The sequence below is a fragment of the Thermobia domestica genome, chromosome 12, assembly GCF_964235325.1.
Source record: "Thermobia domestica chromosome 12, izTheDome1.hap1.1, whole genome shotgun sequence".
Taxonomy (NCBI): Eukaryota; Metazoa; Arthropoda; class Insecta; order Zygentoma; family Lepismatidae; genus Thermobia; species Thermobia domestica.
Genome location: NC_137465.1, coordinates 227,261,089 through 227,275,173, shown reverse-complemented (window position 1 = coordinate 227,275,173; position 14,085 = coordinate 227,261,089). Strand labels below are relative to the sequence as shown.

At 37.6% G+C, this 14,085-nt stretch overlaps 1 protein-coding gene across 1 annotated transcript in view; it reads left to right on the top strand.

Annotated features, from left to right (window-relative positions):
* Nucleotides 1-14,085, top strand: part of LOC145667076 (ABC transporter G family member 20-like) — a 212,112-nt gene that overhangs the window by 71,096 nt on the left and 126,931 nt on the right. Inside the window, exons 10-11 of the mRNA XM_081734790.1 lie at nt 3,277-3,472; nt 6,163-6,379. Of these exons, the coding sequence (XP_081590916.1) occupies nt 3,277-3,472; nt 6,163-6,379 (413 nt within the window). The remainder of the gene's footprint in view (nt 1-3,276; nt 3,473-6,162; nt 6,380-14,085) is intronic.

The following is a 14,085-nucleotide window of genomic DNA, read 5'->3' as shown; positions in this document are numbered from 1 at the left end:
TATAAAGCATTACGATATACACTCATGCTCAAAAATTAAGGATAATTGCAGAGACTGCGGTACTGCACAACGTGGCACTACACAAAACTGGCGCTAATAGCATAGGCACATAGTGAACACAACATATGAACAAACGAAACATATCGGTACTACGGTATTGGTGATATCCACGGTATCCACGGTATTGGTGATAAGTTGAGAAACACATGTGCTACACAACGCCACTGTTTCCTGCGCATGTACTCCGACATCAATATGGGATATGATCGCCATGTACAAGTACACAGGCCGCACAACGGGTTGGCATACTCTGGATCAGGTGGTCGAGCAGCAGATGGGGTATAGCCTCCCATTTTTGCACCAGTGCCTGTCGGAGTTCCTGAAGTGTCCTAGGGGTTTGAATACGTGCAGTAATACATCGACCGAGAACATCCCAGATATGCTCGATGGGGTTTAGATCTGGAGAAGAGGCAGGCCACTCCATTCGCCTTATATCTTCTTTTTCACTGTACTCCTCCATGATGGCAGCTCGGTGGGGCCGTGCGTTATCATCTATCAGGAGGAAGGTGGGACCCACTGCACCCCTGAAAAGGCGAACATACTGATGCAAAATAACGTCCCGATACACCTGACCTGTTACAGTTCGTCTGTCAAAGACATGCAGGGGTGTACGTGAACCAATCATAATTCCACCCCACATCATCAAACCACTACCTCCATACAGGTCCCTTCCAAGGACATTATGGGGTTGGTATCTTGTTCTTGGTTCACGCCAGATGATAACCCCTCGAGAATCACTGTTCAGATTATACCTGGACTCTCCGCGAACATAACCTGGGACCACTGTTCCATTGACCATGTACTGTGTTCTTAACACCAGGCTTTACGGGCTCTCCTGTGAACAGGCGTCAGTGGAATGCACCTTGCAGGTCTCCGGGCGAATAAACCATGTCTGTTCAGTCGTCTGTAGATTGTGTGTCGGGAGACAACTGTTCCAATGGCTGTGGCAAGGACCCGAGTAAGGCTAACAGCTGTGCTCCGTGGCCGTCTGCGGGCACTGATGGTGAGATATCGGTCTTCTTGTGGTGTTGTACACTGTGGACGTCCCGTACTGTAGCGCCTGAACACGTTTTCTGTCTGCTGGAATCGTTGCCATAATCTTGAGATCATATTTTGTAGTACACGGAGGGCCCGTGCTACGACCTGCTGTGTTTGACCAGCCTCCAGTCGCCCTACTATTCTACCCCTCATAACGTCATCAATATGTGTTCTTTGAGCCATTTTCAACACACAGTCACCATTAGCACGTCTGACAACATCTGCACACTTACACGCTGCACCGTACCCTGACATGCACCAACACACCTCTGCGTATCTGGACTGCTGCCAGCGCCACCGTGCGACAACCGCACCGCATGCACCGCACCGAATGGTCAAATGCACCGCATGGTCATACCCCGAGGTGGTTTCCAACCGAAAACCGCCCACCAGAGCATTGTTTCACCATGTATCTGCATTATCCTTAATTTATGAGCACGAGTGTATATATATTTGAAATTTTCCTTGAATTTTCGCAAATGTAAATTTATTTTTCTGAAGATAAAATTCCTTGACACGTAATCAATGGATCGTCTAATAAAGTGGATTATAACTCGAATGCAGCTTTTCATTACTTCCGTGTTCCACAGGATTCATCTACCATACTCCCAGTGACAATTACAATCATTTTCGAAAATTCTCGGTATTTGAAGATCTTAGCTGGTATAATAGCTTCTCTTTACGAAACTTTTGAAGAAAGATAAAATATTTTGTTTTTCCATCTCAACTTTTCGAAATTTGCCATAAATTTCACTGAATCGTTAGTGAATTACACTCATTAGGACAGCTTGATTATCCTATATTTACCACATTTGCAGCTATTCTTGTGTCGAAAATTTCACAAAGTACGTTGCTAAATTTCCGCTTAATTCAGATTATTCTATGATTATTGTTTAAGCCAGTAGAAGGTTTAAAAGTAGGTGATTTGTTTCTTTCGTTCTTTTCTTCTTTTTCCTTTTTTCCAATTAGAACTTTTGTTTGCATTATTCTGTGTAAGCATTTTCTTTTCTATGTCAAGCAGATTAACAATTGAAGGGTAAGGGAGAAAAAACAAGAAATGTCACAAAACTGCATTTTCGAGAAAACGGCGTTTTAGTATTGAAAAGTGCGTAAAAAAGAATAGGGCTAGTCAAATCTTTTGCTCTTTTTGCATGCTGATTTCTACATCTACGATGCATGGCATACACAGTCAAATAGTACCAAGAGTCACCAACAGATAGGATAAAGCACCCGATAAAGCACATACATGGACGTTCCTTGTTTTTGACCCTTACCCTTCAATTATGCACTACAACAGTGCAGCTATGCATCACTTGTATTCTCTCAAACATTTTAATCCTCGTACTACCTGGATTATTTTTAGAAAAAAATATTTGGTCTAAAATATGAGCATTTACCTGGTAGAGAAAATAAAACTTGACATGTATTAAGCAGGTATGCTCCTCAAGAACGAGGAATTACAGAGCAATTCTATTTCAATTTGTTATCTTGTGAAGATTCTTATTTTTGATATTGAAAAATTAACAGAATTTTAGCAGATGGATGCTTACTGTAACAATTGCTAATTCAGGAGTTCCCATCCACTGCATTGGCCAAGAAGAAAACAAATATAATATAAGAAATTACAGTCCATTTGACGCAACTGGTCCTTTCTGACAGTTGTTTTCATCTGTTTTTTCCTTCCTGCACACGGTCATAACAATCAGGCAAGAATAATTGTTTCTATGGCAACAGCACGTTCAACCAATTATAGTAGCTCATTTCTCTCGTGCTACAACGGTAAACATTCCACCCTTTCCGCGCGTTGCCAATTTGAATATAAACAAATGTACATTGTTTTAATCAAATGTCACCTTGAGTAGTGGACCTGGTGGTTGTTGAGAGCATTCTTTTCATGACCATCCTCTTTTGAATCATTTAATTTTATAAAACTGATTTATTTCCAGTGAATAATTTCTGTTTCGATACCCGACGCAGAAGCTGGCAACACCGCATTGAGTACTATGTGCGTGCAGCGACCTGTCAGAAAGGACAAGTAGTATCAATTGCAGAATATATAGTAATATAATTTGTCTGATGTATTATTGTACGTTAAAATTAAGTACGTTTGGAGTTCTAGTACTTATTTTTAGGTACTTCGACTATAACAAATACTCATATCATACATGTGTTTTCCAGAATGGTCATCTTCGTGTTTATAATGCCGGTCGTCCAAGTTGTTCTGTTTTGCGTGGCCGTTGGTGGAACCCCAAAGCACACGCCTATTGGAGTTATCAATCCCGAAGCTTCAGAGAAAGATTGTGATAAGAATGGCAGCGATTATTATAGCTGTTTTTTTCTTGACTTGCTTAAAGAGGATGATATAATTGATATTGTGAGTATTAACCCTTTTTATTTCCTAATACTATTCTGTTCAAATTACTAAGGCTCAAACGCAAAACAAAAAAAATGAAACCTGAAATATCGGAGTTTGCCACAAACTGTAGAACAATTTGGTTACCTCAAACAAGTTGTGGGGCAAGTTAGATCTCTTGACCAAAAAATGGAAACCGATTACGTAAAATGTTCTGTCCTTTCTGTATTATCTATCAATAAAGAATCTATCAATAAACATAAAGTAAGTAACCATAATCTACAGACTTCATTGAATAGATAGACACAGTGTGATATTATTAGCTTCTATCGCTTAAGTGAAGGCAGTTGTTTCAAAATGCTGATGGTGGCGTTTTGTTTCGACATGTTATGATTCAGTTTCATGTTAAAGGGAAATTCCTGCCGTTGAAATCAGCAATAGGCTTCAGCGTGTTGCAGCCCGAAGAAGTTTACCAGAAGGCGCACACATGACCTGCGAATGACAAGTACTGCACACGTTGTACGAATGTGATCAGATTTGCTTGCTGAGTTATGCAACTGGTTTGTGATTCGCAACGAGACTTTCGAAACAAATTTTGTGTAGAGATCACTGGCGTCGTTAGCTTTTTAAATCTGGGAGGATGGGATGAATCAAAATCCTCTTTCCGACAAAAGTTATATATACAAAGTAGTGTAGTTCCTTTAAATATATTTGACTAAAACTGAGGGGAACGCGTCCCCACTATTACCCTGGTAACGACGCTCGTGGTAGAGATGAAGCCTCATTCAAGATGAACAGTTGTTGTGAGGGAATTCTTGGATCAACAGTTCAATGAATGGCTTGGTCGTCGTGGTATGATAGATTGTTCACCCCGTTCATGTGAGCTTACCTCATGCAACTTCTTTATGTGGGATATTGTGAAAACGAGGTATTTTCCGGACAATCGCAAATCGGGGGAAAAGACTTCCTGCACACCTTCTGTATTTTTGTTATATTTTGAGTATTCGATTTATAATGGTACCTAATGAGAAATAGTTATGTTGTTTACTCGATTTAGTCTAGCTGAAATTAAACTTAATGTCGAGTCAACAAATAGTTGCTATGGAGACGAACATTTCTAACGTTAATAATTCTGCTATTTTATTACACTAGTATATTGTCAAATGATGACGTATATTCAAATTATATAAATATTTGCTAGTTTTTATTTCTCCTATAAAGTCGATTCACAACATCTATAAAACAATTTACTAAAATATACAAACAATAATAAGATATTTTAGTCTTCTTAAAAGTTTTTAAAAGAAGCAAAACATTATTTATTGCCTGAGTAAACAAGACCAGTTCTTATTTTGATAATACTTTCTTTCAGACCTTGACAAAAAGTAAACTCATTCTTGCACCTAGCCAAAAGCAATGCAACTGCACTTGTAGGTGGTCAGGCTATCCTCGTTTGTCCGTTAGACTCACCTACCACACATCTGTATTTCGGAGAACGTATACCTTTGTGATACAGGATGTATTGGCCGACCAATATACCATTCTTTGAGTGATACAGGATTCATTTACCATACTCCAGGGATACTGCATCGCCGTCATACTCTTCACTTACCCGATTCCAGCCTCTTGCCACATTCGCCATGTTTTATAGATATAAAAATACCTACCAGCATAAATGACACAATATACTGGATTCATTTCTACCGTGAATCCGTTAGATGCACTTCCAGCATGGATTCCACAACACTGGTAATTCTTCCACCACACAGTATATGATGCTGGAAACTTATTTGCCACATCTCTTGTGATACAGGATTTGTCCACCATGCCTTTAGCCATACACAAACAGTCTACCATGCCTTCGCCAATACAGGATTATCAGCTGGAAAACTGAGCTTTACGTTAGCTGCCAACCAGGACGCCTTCATCCAAAGCCAGGATAATTTAGCACATTCTTGGTAACAGGACTGCCACAATTACACACCAACCATAGGCGTAGAAGCTTTTATGTGGCTTCGCCAATTTCTAATTTATTTATTTTATTTTATTTTTTATGGGAGAAAAGTGAGTGATTTTGAAAAGGAAGGAAACACGTTTTGGCTCATAAAACAAAATTGACACATGGTCAATAATCCTGGGGTTTCGAAATTTGGATTCTGTGTAACGAAATATATCGAATCCATATACTGGGGCTCGGTCCACAGAACTTTTATTTGTGTGTGTTTGTGTTAAAACTTTAATAATAAATTAAATATCTTAAGTTTCACTCTATGTAGACTAAAAAGCTATATACTTCACTTTTATTATATTATGACATTTATCTATATCTTCACTTCTGAATTTTCGAATTATCTTCTGGGAACCATTGTCTTCGATGTGAAATTCATGGACAATATTAACTTGTACCTAAATATTTAGATTTCGTGATATAATTACTCTTGCATTTCACTACATGAGTAAAAGAACTTATTTTCACTAAAAAAAGTGGCATTCTTTGGTCGGTACAGTTAATATACGTTACATTCAAATTACACAAGGCAGGGTGCTGGCGTATAGATTACGCAACAAAACGTAGTGAGTATTTCATGTGTATAATAAAATCGAAAACATTATTAAATTTAAGAGTGAGATGTTGTGGCTATTGAAATTTAAGACTTAAGATTTTACTTTCATCTACTGCGCGCACTTTATGCAATTGTATTTTTCCACAGATAAGGTATGGTTCTGTAGCTAAAGCAAGACGTGATGCAATAGACGGAGACATTGTTGGTATACTTCTTATGCCACCTAATTATACAGACAATATAAATGCGATATCATCAAATGCAATCGCAATGTTACAAAATAACCAGCCGTGTCCGGAGGAAAGACCCGAGTTTGTGTCCATAATAGACAGCTTACGAATTTATGTCTACATGGATGTAACAGGTAAAGATATAAGATTTATTACTTATCCAACATAAATCAGTGGGAATAGAAAGAATACATATTCAAGTAAATAAAGTTGGACTTTTGTGTGAAGTTTGTTTAGTAGTATGATTGTTCTTGTTTTACTCTCTAGAGGAGGAGCGTAATGTTTTCGTTAATACATTGGACGCTTCTATTCTATGCTGCGTGTATGGTTTAGTATACTCAAAATGATCTTTTAAAAGAAAATTATATGTATATGTTAACCCTTCAACCAATACAGTGGGTGTATGGAAAATCTGTGTACAACGAAATCGTAACAGTCACAGACTAGAATATACAAACCGTAAACACCGCGGAAAACTGGAAATGGCGAACCATAGTGCCTCTAACATAGAATGACGGAACTAACCAGTCGATCTGTCGTTAGCAGCTTGGAAAGTTAAAAAATAACCGTCTCTAGTGGCACGTGGTGTGCACAGGTGTTCATTGCCACCGTGTGCTTTTCCATTTGTTTTGCCTTTGACTGTTTGTAGAAATTATTTTAACATAATATTCGATAAGGATGTACGAAAATGTTAACAAAGCAATCCAGCACAATACAAGAAGATGCTTTTATAAAAGGTAACCCCCAGAAATATGATAGTTATTTAGTACGAGGCAGGCTCGTAGCCAGCCCAAAAATGTAGAGGGGGCTCGGTAGAAGTTAGGGAGAGCCCGAGACAACCATATTATAGTTCATCAAATAGTAACATCAGCAAATCACCATATCTGCTCTTGAATGTTTAAGTATTTTGCTTCTACATAATTCTATTATCCCCCTCTACTTACACACATTAACTTAACTTTCTGTAATCTACATGAAAAAATAAATAAATTTTATTAAATAGGTATTACCAACTACACGAATTAGAATTAAAATATATGTTTCAATAGTCCCACATGTAATACTGCTATCTGTAAAAGCTAGATTTCTATAATAATAAAGTGTCCTACCAACGAGGGATACTTTGTGTCTACAACATAAAAAGATGCCAATTTACAATAAATCAGAACATTGAAATTGAATATATGATTGTAGACCTATATGCTTCAGGAAAGCATAGAGCAATAACTAGAAAGTTCTGAAAATTAATGATATTACTAGTGAATATAATGCAAAAAGTACAACACGTGGGCAAAAAGTAACTAACGATTGGTAGTGCGAGGGTTACAAATATATATATATATATCGTGTACTATGAAATATCACTGTATATGTTCAAAACTTGTACAAGCTAATTAAACAATACCAACTTATTCGAAATTTATCTGAAACAAACATTTCGTAAGACAATTAAGGTTCCGTTGCTACATTTAATGTCCGTTAGACATGATTATACTTTCCAACATAATGAATAATTATTATGAATACAGTGGTAGCAACCATGCACTTGAAGAAAATGTTGAACCTTGTAAAAAGAAATGAAACAAAGGAAGCTAATGGAATCATTTTCTTTTTTGCATTAGAAATTTGCAATCAATCCCACTTACAAGGTACATTCGCGAAGTGTCATCTCGGGATTCGTGTAAAATTGATTCAAATCCAAAGTTCTCAGCGGCCCAATGTGTATTGTACTAATTTTAGCGGCCCATATGGGTAATTTGCATATTTATGGGTCTTCATATATCCGGAGTTCATACACTACTATAACGCTCGGACACAAATAGGTTTTAGTTTCGTTAGATGTAAATGGACATGAATGTGGATATATGCAAAACAAATTGCATCAAGTACGGCTTCTCCGATACATGTTACTCACCCCGACCGCCATCTTGGATTCCCCATATTGGACTTAACTTTCGGTTTTTCAAATGGGAATAGATGCAAGTGATATATCAAATTCATGTAGAATTTTCTCGGAAATCCACTGGCGTAGTTAATTTTACCGTTGCTTGTACCATTTTGAAGATATTGCATATTAAATCCCTTCAGGTACTTCGAGAATAGACTTTTTAGAGTAATATCAGTTACGGTAACGATGTTGACAAATCAAAATAATTTCTAACTACAAAAAACTGTAGGCAGTGGCGTATTTAAGAGGGGGCTGCATCTGTATTTTTCATTACAAGAACAATACAATAGAAAAAACAAACACAAGTGTTTTGTCACAACATGCCCTTTGCTGGGGTAGGTTGTGACTTTGATCGGGTAAGTTGTGACAGAAAGAAATGTGCCCGATTTCGCTAATGTAATTTTAATATAAATTGTTCTAAACATAACATAAAGGTAATGTTTCCTAACAAAAATATTTTGAATAGATAAAGAAACTACTTTCAATTTTTCATTTGAATACTCTTTCTAAATTATCGTTAACGTACACAGTTAAATGCGTCAACAATACTTCCTTCGTAATAGTTTTATAATAGAATCACAATTCCTTTCAGAAATGACTTATGATGCAAACCTAGACTAGGTAGACTCCCTATCATCGTCCGAGTTGCAGTTGTGACATACATAAATAGGATTACCTTCTGTGCACGCTTCGTGTGACCACTGGTTACAGTCAACACATTGAACCCACGATTATCTGGGTTTGGAATTAGAAAATGGTTTTAGACACACAAGACAAAAACAATCATCTTCACTATCATTTTTATGTTTTGAAATTTTCACTTTTTTTTCATAGAGCTGTTCAGAATATTACGGCTTATACCCTTCTTCAAAGATTTTTTATGTCTTGCTTCTGCTTCTGCTTCTAATGCTTCCTTAACTGGAGTATCAGTGAGTACAGCGGACACTCGCTTCTTCCTTCCTCCTTTAGTTTCTCTGGGTCTAGCTTTTGGTAACGGACGAAGGGCGCTAGGACTAACATGATGAGGTTTACTGTTATTTCTAGACATTTCGTCTTGAGGCATTTTTTGCATAGACGACAGTTGTGGTTTTTATTTACCTGTAGAAGGTCTATTGTCAACAGTCGATAAGGTTTCAGATTCTTTACGGTTTGTTGCTGGACGAGATTGGTTTGTTTCCTTCACAGGTAAATCTGGGAGTTCTGAATTCGCTTCTTGTGTAATGTTAGTTGGTCCTTGTTCTTCATTATAACTTGTAAAGTTCGTTGAGGATGAGGATGCTGTTGAGTGATGTGTTAGCGAAGTACGTCCTAGTGCTAACTTTATAATGTGGTCATCATCTTCAAAGTAACGATCAGTTACCTGCGGTGGCAAAACTTCATCATCTGTAAAAATGTCTCTATTAAAGGGATATATACCAGTTATTCTGAATGCATTAGGAATATAAGATGGATTTACACTAAGAGAAAATGCCGTTTTCACAATAGTCGGAATGTCATAGATACTAAATGCAGACCCAGGATGTTTTCCATCCATGCATCCATTCCATTTGCAACTAACTTTTTAAATGAAGAATATACTCCTCTGTCCAGGGGTTGCAGCTTATGGCACGTGTGAGGTGGGAATGACAGGAGAATAACACCGTTTTTCTTGGCATAATTGTTTACCTGCACGGAGATATGAAATTCATGGTTATCAAGCGCCAAAAGAACACACTGTTGAAGAGAACTGCCTGTATCTTTGACAAAATGCTTCATGAATTGCACAAACAGGTCTCCTGTCATCCAACCTGATGGATTACTTCCTGCAATAGTTCCAGTAGGACTTTACCACGAAATCGGAGTCGGTCGAATCTCTTCTCCATGCAAATTAATCTGACTCCTAGGTTCTAATTACCTGCAACAAACGGCTTCTTGTAGAATCTGTAAAGTGACTGTATATTAGCCTCATATTCTGCTGCAACTTGTCTTAAAGATCTCTTGTTTTCGTGGTATGCTCGTGCTGCATCTGTGTGCACTTTAATTGGTATCTGGCCTTTCTCTTTCTCTTATATGTTCGTACAATCTGAAACGAGAAAGATTGAAGCAAACATTAAAATGCAAATTCAAGTTGCTGCAAACTACATGCAAAAGGATGTTGTTGTTATTGTTGTTAATGATGATGTGGTGTTCTGTCCAAAGGCCAGTCTTTGATTCAAAGTCTCTGGGCAAGGTGAACCCATGGCGGTTTGTCTTTGTTTGCCATGGGATGGTGATGACGTCCTAAGGAGGGACCTACAACTAAGGTGGGATCCGAACCATTTGTGTCTCCACCTGGAATCGAACCCGGGATCCCTTAAGAACACTATTCCACAAGAGACATATGCAAAAGAAACCAGTCTAAATCTGCGAACATTGATGCATATACAATCAACAGCGTGCTAATGATTTTATGCGTTAGAAATCGAAAATTTCTTCCCAATACTAATAACGTGTCCACTTCCTAACAAAACATTAATAATATCGCTTATGTAAAATTAATAAAATTAATTAGACAATAAACTTCCATTGTCTGGTTTCCTGAGGGGTCAGTTGTGACATTTGTCACAATTTACCCTTAGCAGTTTGTTACAACTAGCCCCAATGGGTATTTTTTTTGCTTTTATTGGCAATTCAGTATTTCAGTTTTACTTTACCAACAAACAAAACGGTTTACGTGCGTATTATAGTTGCTTTAGTTTTTAGAAAATACCATTAATATTTCTAACTATTTTATATTGAAGAAAACAGAAATCAAACTTACCTTGAAAAATAGATCAAGACCTCCATAAAACCTACTTTCTTCTTTGCTCTGGTTTGGCGCTACTCACACAGATGGGAAACAATAGCCTGTGAACTCGTGACTGTAGGCGTCAATCAGCGTCGCCAGGTCATGTATATTGTTTGTACTTTTCCTAGAAACATAACTGTCACAACCAGCCCCGGTCTCCTCTACTTTGAACACTTTGCCAGAATAATGATTTAGATACTCAACAAAACTTAAGAATATAATTTAAACTAAAAAATATATAAAAGTATACATTTATATTCTCGTTGGTATCCCCTTCCACCTTGCTTTACGTACATAAACTCCTTAAGTTTCAGGAACTCAGAAACAAATGTCAATAAAAGTAAAATAATTGTTGTTACACACCCCATGCCAGTTTGGTATTAATAATGAAGGAACAGCGTCAGATCTTTAACACTACTTTTGCGGGAAACCCAGAAGCTCATTATTTCATTTGTATTGCTTCCTCTGTTATTATAATGAGCTACTGCGCAATTAAGATGGTTTTTGCCCATCTTGAAACAGTAGCGTAAATGTTTATGCAGTATTTCACTTGTTTTGTTCAAAAATACCGCGATACCTCCACGTAACGTCATCGGCCTCAAAGTATCCTGGGGAAAATGAGAACAGAAAAGCTGTATAAAGAGTCCCCTGAAACGCTTTGTTTCTGCTCCTTTTTTTATGATTTGGCTTGCAGGAAGCATTTCATACTACGTCTCCTGCCTCCCAGATCGCTATTACAACTGTGGCGTGAAGTATTATGAACATATTCCTTCTTTTCGGAAAACTTGCTTCAATGTGTATTGTGTCATTTCATATCGGGATTCGAGAAAACTGATAAACTTTACTTTAACTCCTTTAAAATATGTTTAGAAGTGTTCGTCAAATAGTTAAAATGGAAAAATTCTTGGAATAATCTCTTATATTGTATTTTATTCTTAGTGTTTACACATAGAATTAATCGAGATTTTTGCAAGCCTTCCGTGAAACTTTTAGGGGGGGCGGCCCCCTTGCCCCCGTGGATGCGGGCCTGGTACGAGGAATTGCTAATCTGATCTTCCACTGTACCTCATACTGACATGCAAAGCTGACTAAAAGAATGGGCTGGTTACAAGGACAACTCCACCCACACGGAGAGTAAGAAATGCAGTTTTTGTAGCGGAGGGTAAGAAATCAAAAGGGGCGTTCAGAAAGCACAAAAACAACTGCCGGGTTCTTGGCCTTCCTTAAGGACGCAGATGTCTGTGATTGAGCGTATATCGTTCGATTTCATATCATCTACATAAATAGCATCTTTAAGCTTCCTCGATTGTTGAGTCTGATTTCGGATTTCATAACCTTATTTCAATGTCAGAAACGTACATAACCGCTGAAGAGGAAATCTGAAATCATGTAAATACATATTTATTTAATTAGAGCTGTATAAGCAAACGAGTTAGAGTGCAAACAAATTCCTTTTGTTAGAAGTCGTGATTTTGAGTCGCATCGCGCCTTCAGAAAAATAAAATTGATTTTTACTTATATTTTCTCGGTTTCAAGATTGTCACTAGTTTTGCACGTAAATGAAATCCTTATGAAACACGCATACTGATACTTCCTATACGTCGTGTACAGGGAATAAAACTTCGATTTTTTCTAAATTCAATAGATCCGGGTAAACGAACTTTTTATTAAGTATAATATAATAAGGAAGAAAGCGAGTCTAATTTTGGCATAATTATATATGAAAGATCATAATTTTGTTGCGTAGTGATGTAATGATCTGCTGTTTCGGTGGCAACGCTGGGCAGCAGTTGAACAGTCGTTTTTAATTCGCCAATTAGTTCCTGACTGTGTGTTGATGACTTGGTATTGTGTTGTGATAAACTAAACAGCAAGAGCATTAATTATTATTTGGATTTTTTCGTGTCAATTGCTTTGAATCAAAGTGGTAGATAAAATGTCACGACGAAAGTGCAAATTTAATGACGATTTACAGAAGGAGTTTCCCGTGTTTAAAGTGACAAAAAAGTGACTATGAAGTGTTTTGTGAAGTGTATAATTCCGTCGTATCGAGAGCGAATAAAGGTCGCGCAAACTTGAATCAACATTTTCTTCAGAAAAACACAAAAAATGCATACGTAGTGCTCGTTCATGTAAACAGTGGACAAATTCTTCTTAAAACAAGACACTACAGAAGAAAATAATGTATTGGAAGCAGAGGCTGCATTGGCGTTTCACATTGTGGCTCATCACCAAAGCTACAAATCATGTGATTGTTCAACGAAATTATTTAAGCAGATTTTCAGTGAGTCCTCAGTTGCCACAGTAGAAGTGGGTGCGTATAGATGGCCGAGTCAGCAAAAAATTATCTTGTTTTCCTAGAAATCGATGTCATTTCCTGGAATTGGGAGGCAAGTTTCGACAAGCCTTTAGTTGCTATGTTCATAGCCTTTTACGGCTACCAGAGAAGTGCGTGGGAAAATGTTGGTTTATCTGAACGTGTATGAGAACAGTTTGTTGTTATGGTGATAGTCTTGGATGGGTTCATCGTCTTGGGTGGTCATACTCTTGGAGGGATCATAGTCCTATTAGTTATCATGATCGAAGCTTCATGATTGATTGATTGATTGATTTTTGCTTTTCGTTAGCTAGATGCTCTTGGCCTTCATAGTCTTGGATGTTCATACTGATGGACGGATCAGAGTCCTATTAGTTATCATGATCGAAGCTTCCCAATGGATTGATTGATTGATTTTTGTCTTTTCGTTATGAATTTGAATCCCAAACCCCTGCACTTCCTCCTGCGAAGAACGTAAGGGAACGTTGTTACTATGCTCATACTCTTGGATGACGAAGCTTCCCAATTGGTTGATTGATTGATTTTTGCTTTTCGCTATGTATTGAATAGCTAAATGCTCTTGGACGGATGAGAGTTCTATTAGTTATCATGATCGAAGCTTCCCAATGGATTGATTGATTGATTTTTGTCTTTTCGTTATGGATTTGAACCCCTCAAACCCCTCCACTTCACTCCCTCCTGCGAAGAACGCAAGCGAACGTTGTTACTATGCTCATACTCTTGGACGTCTATCACGTTCGAAGCTTCC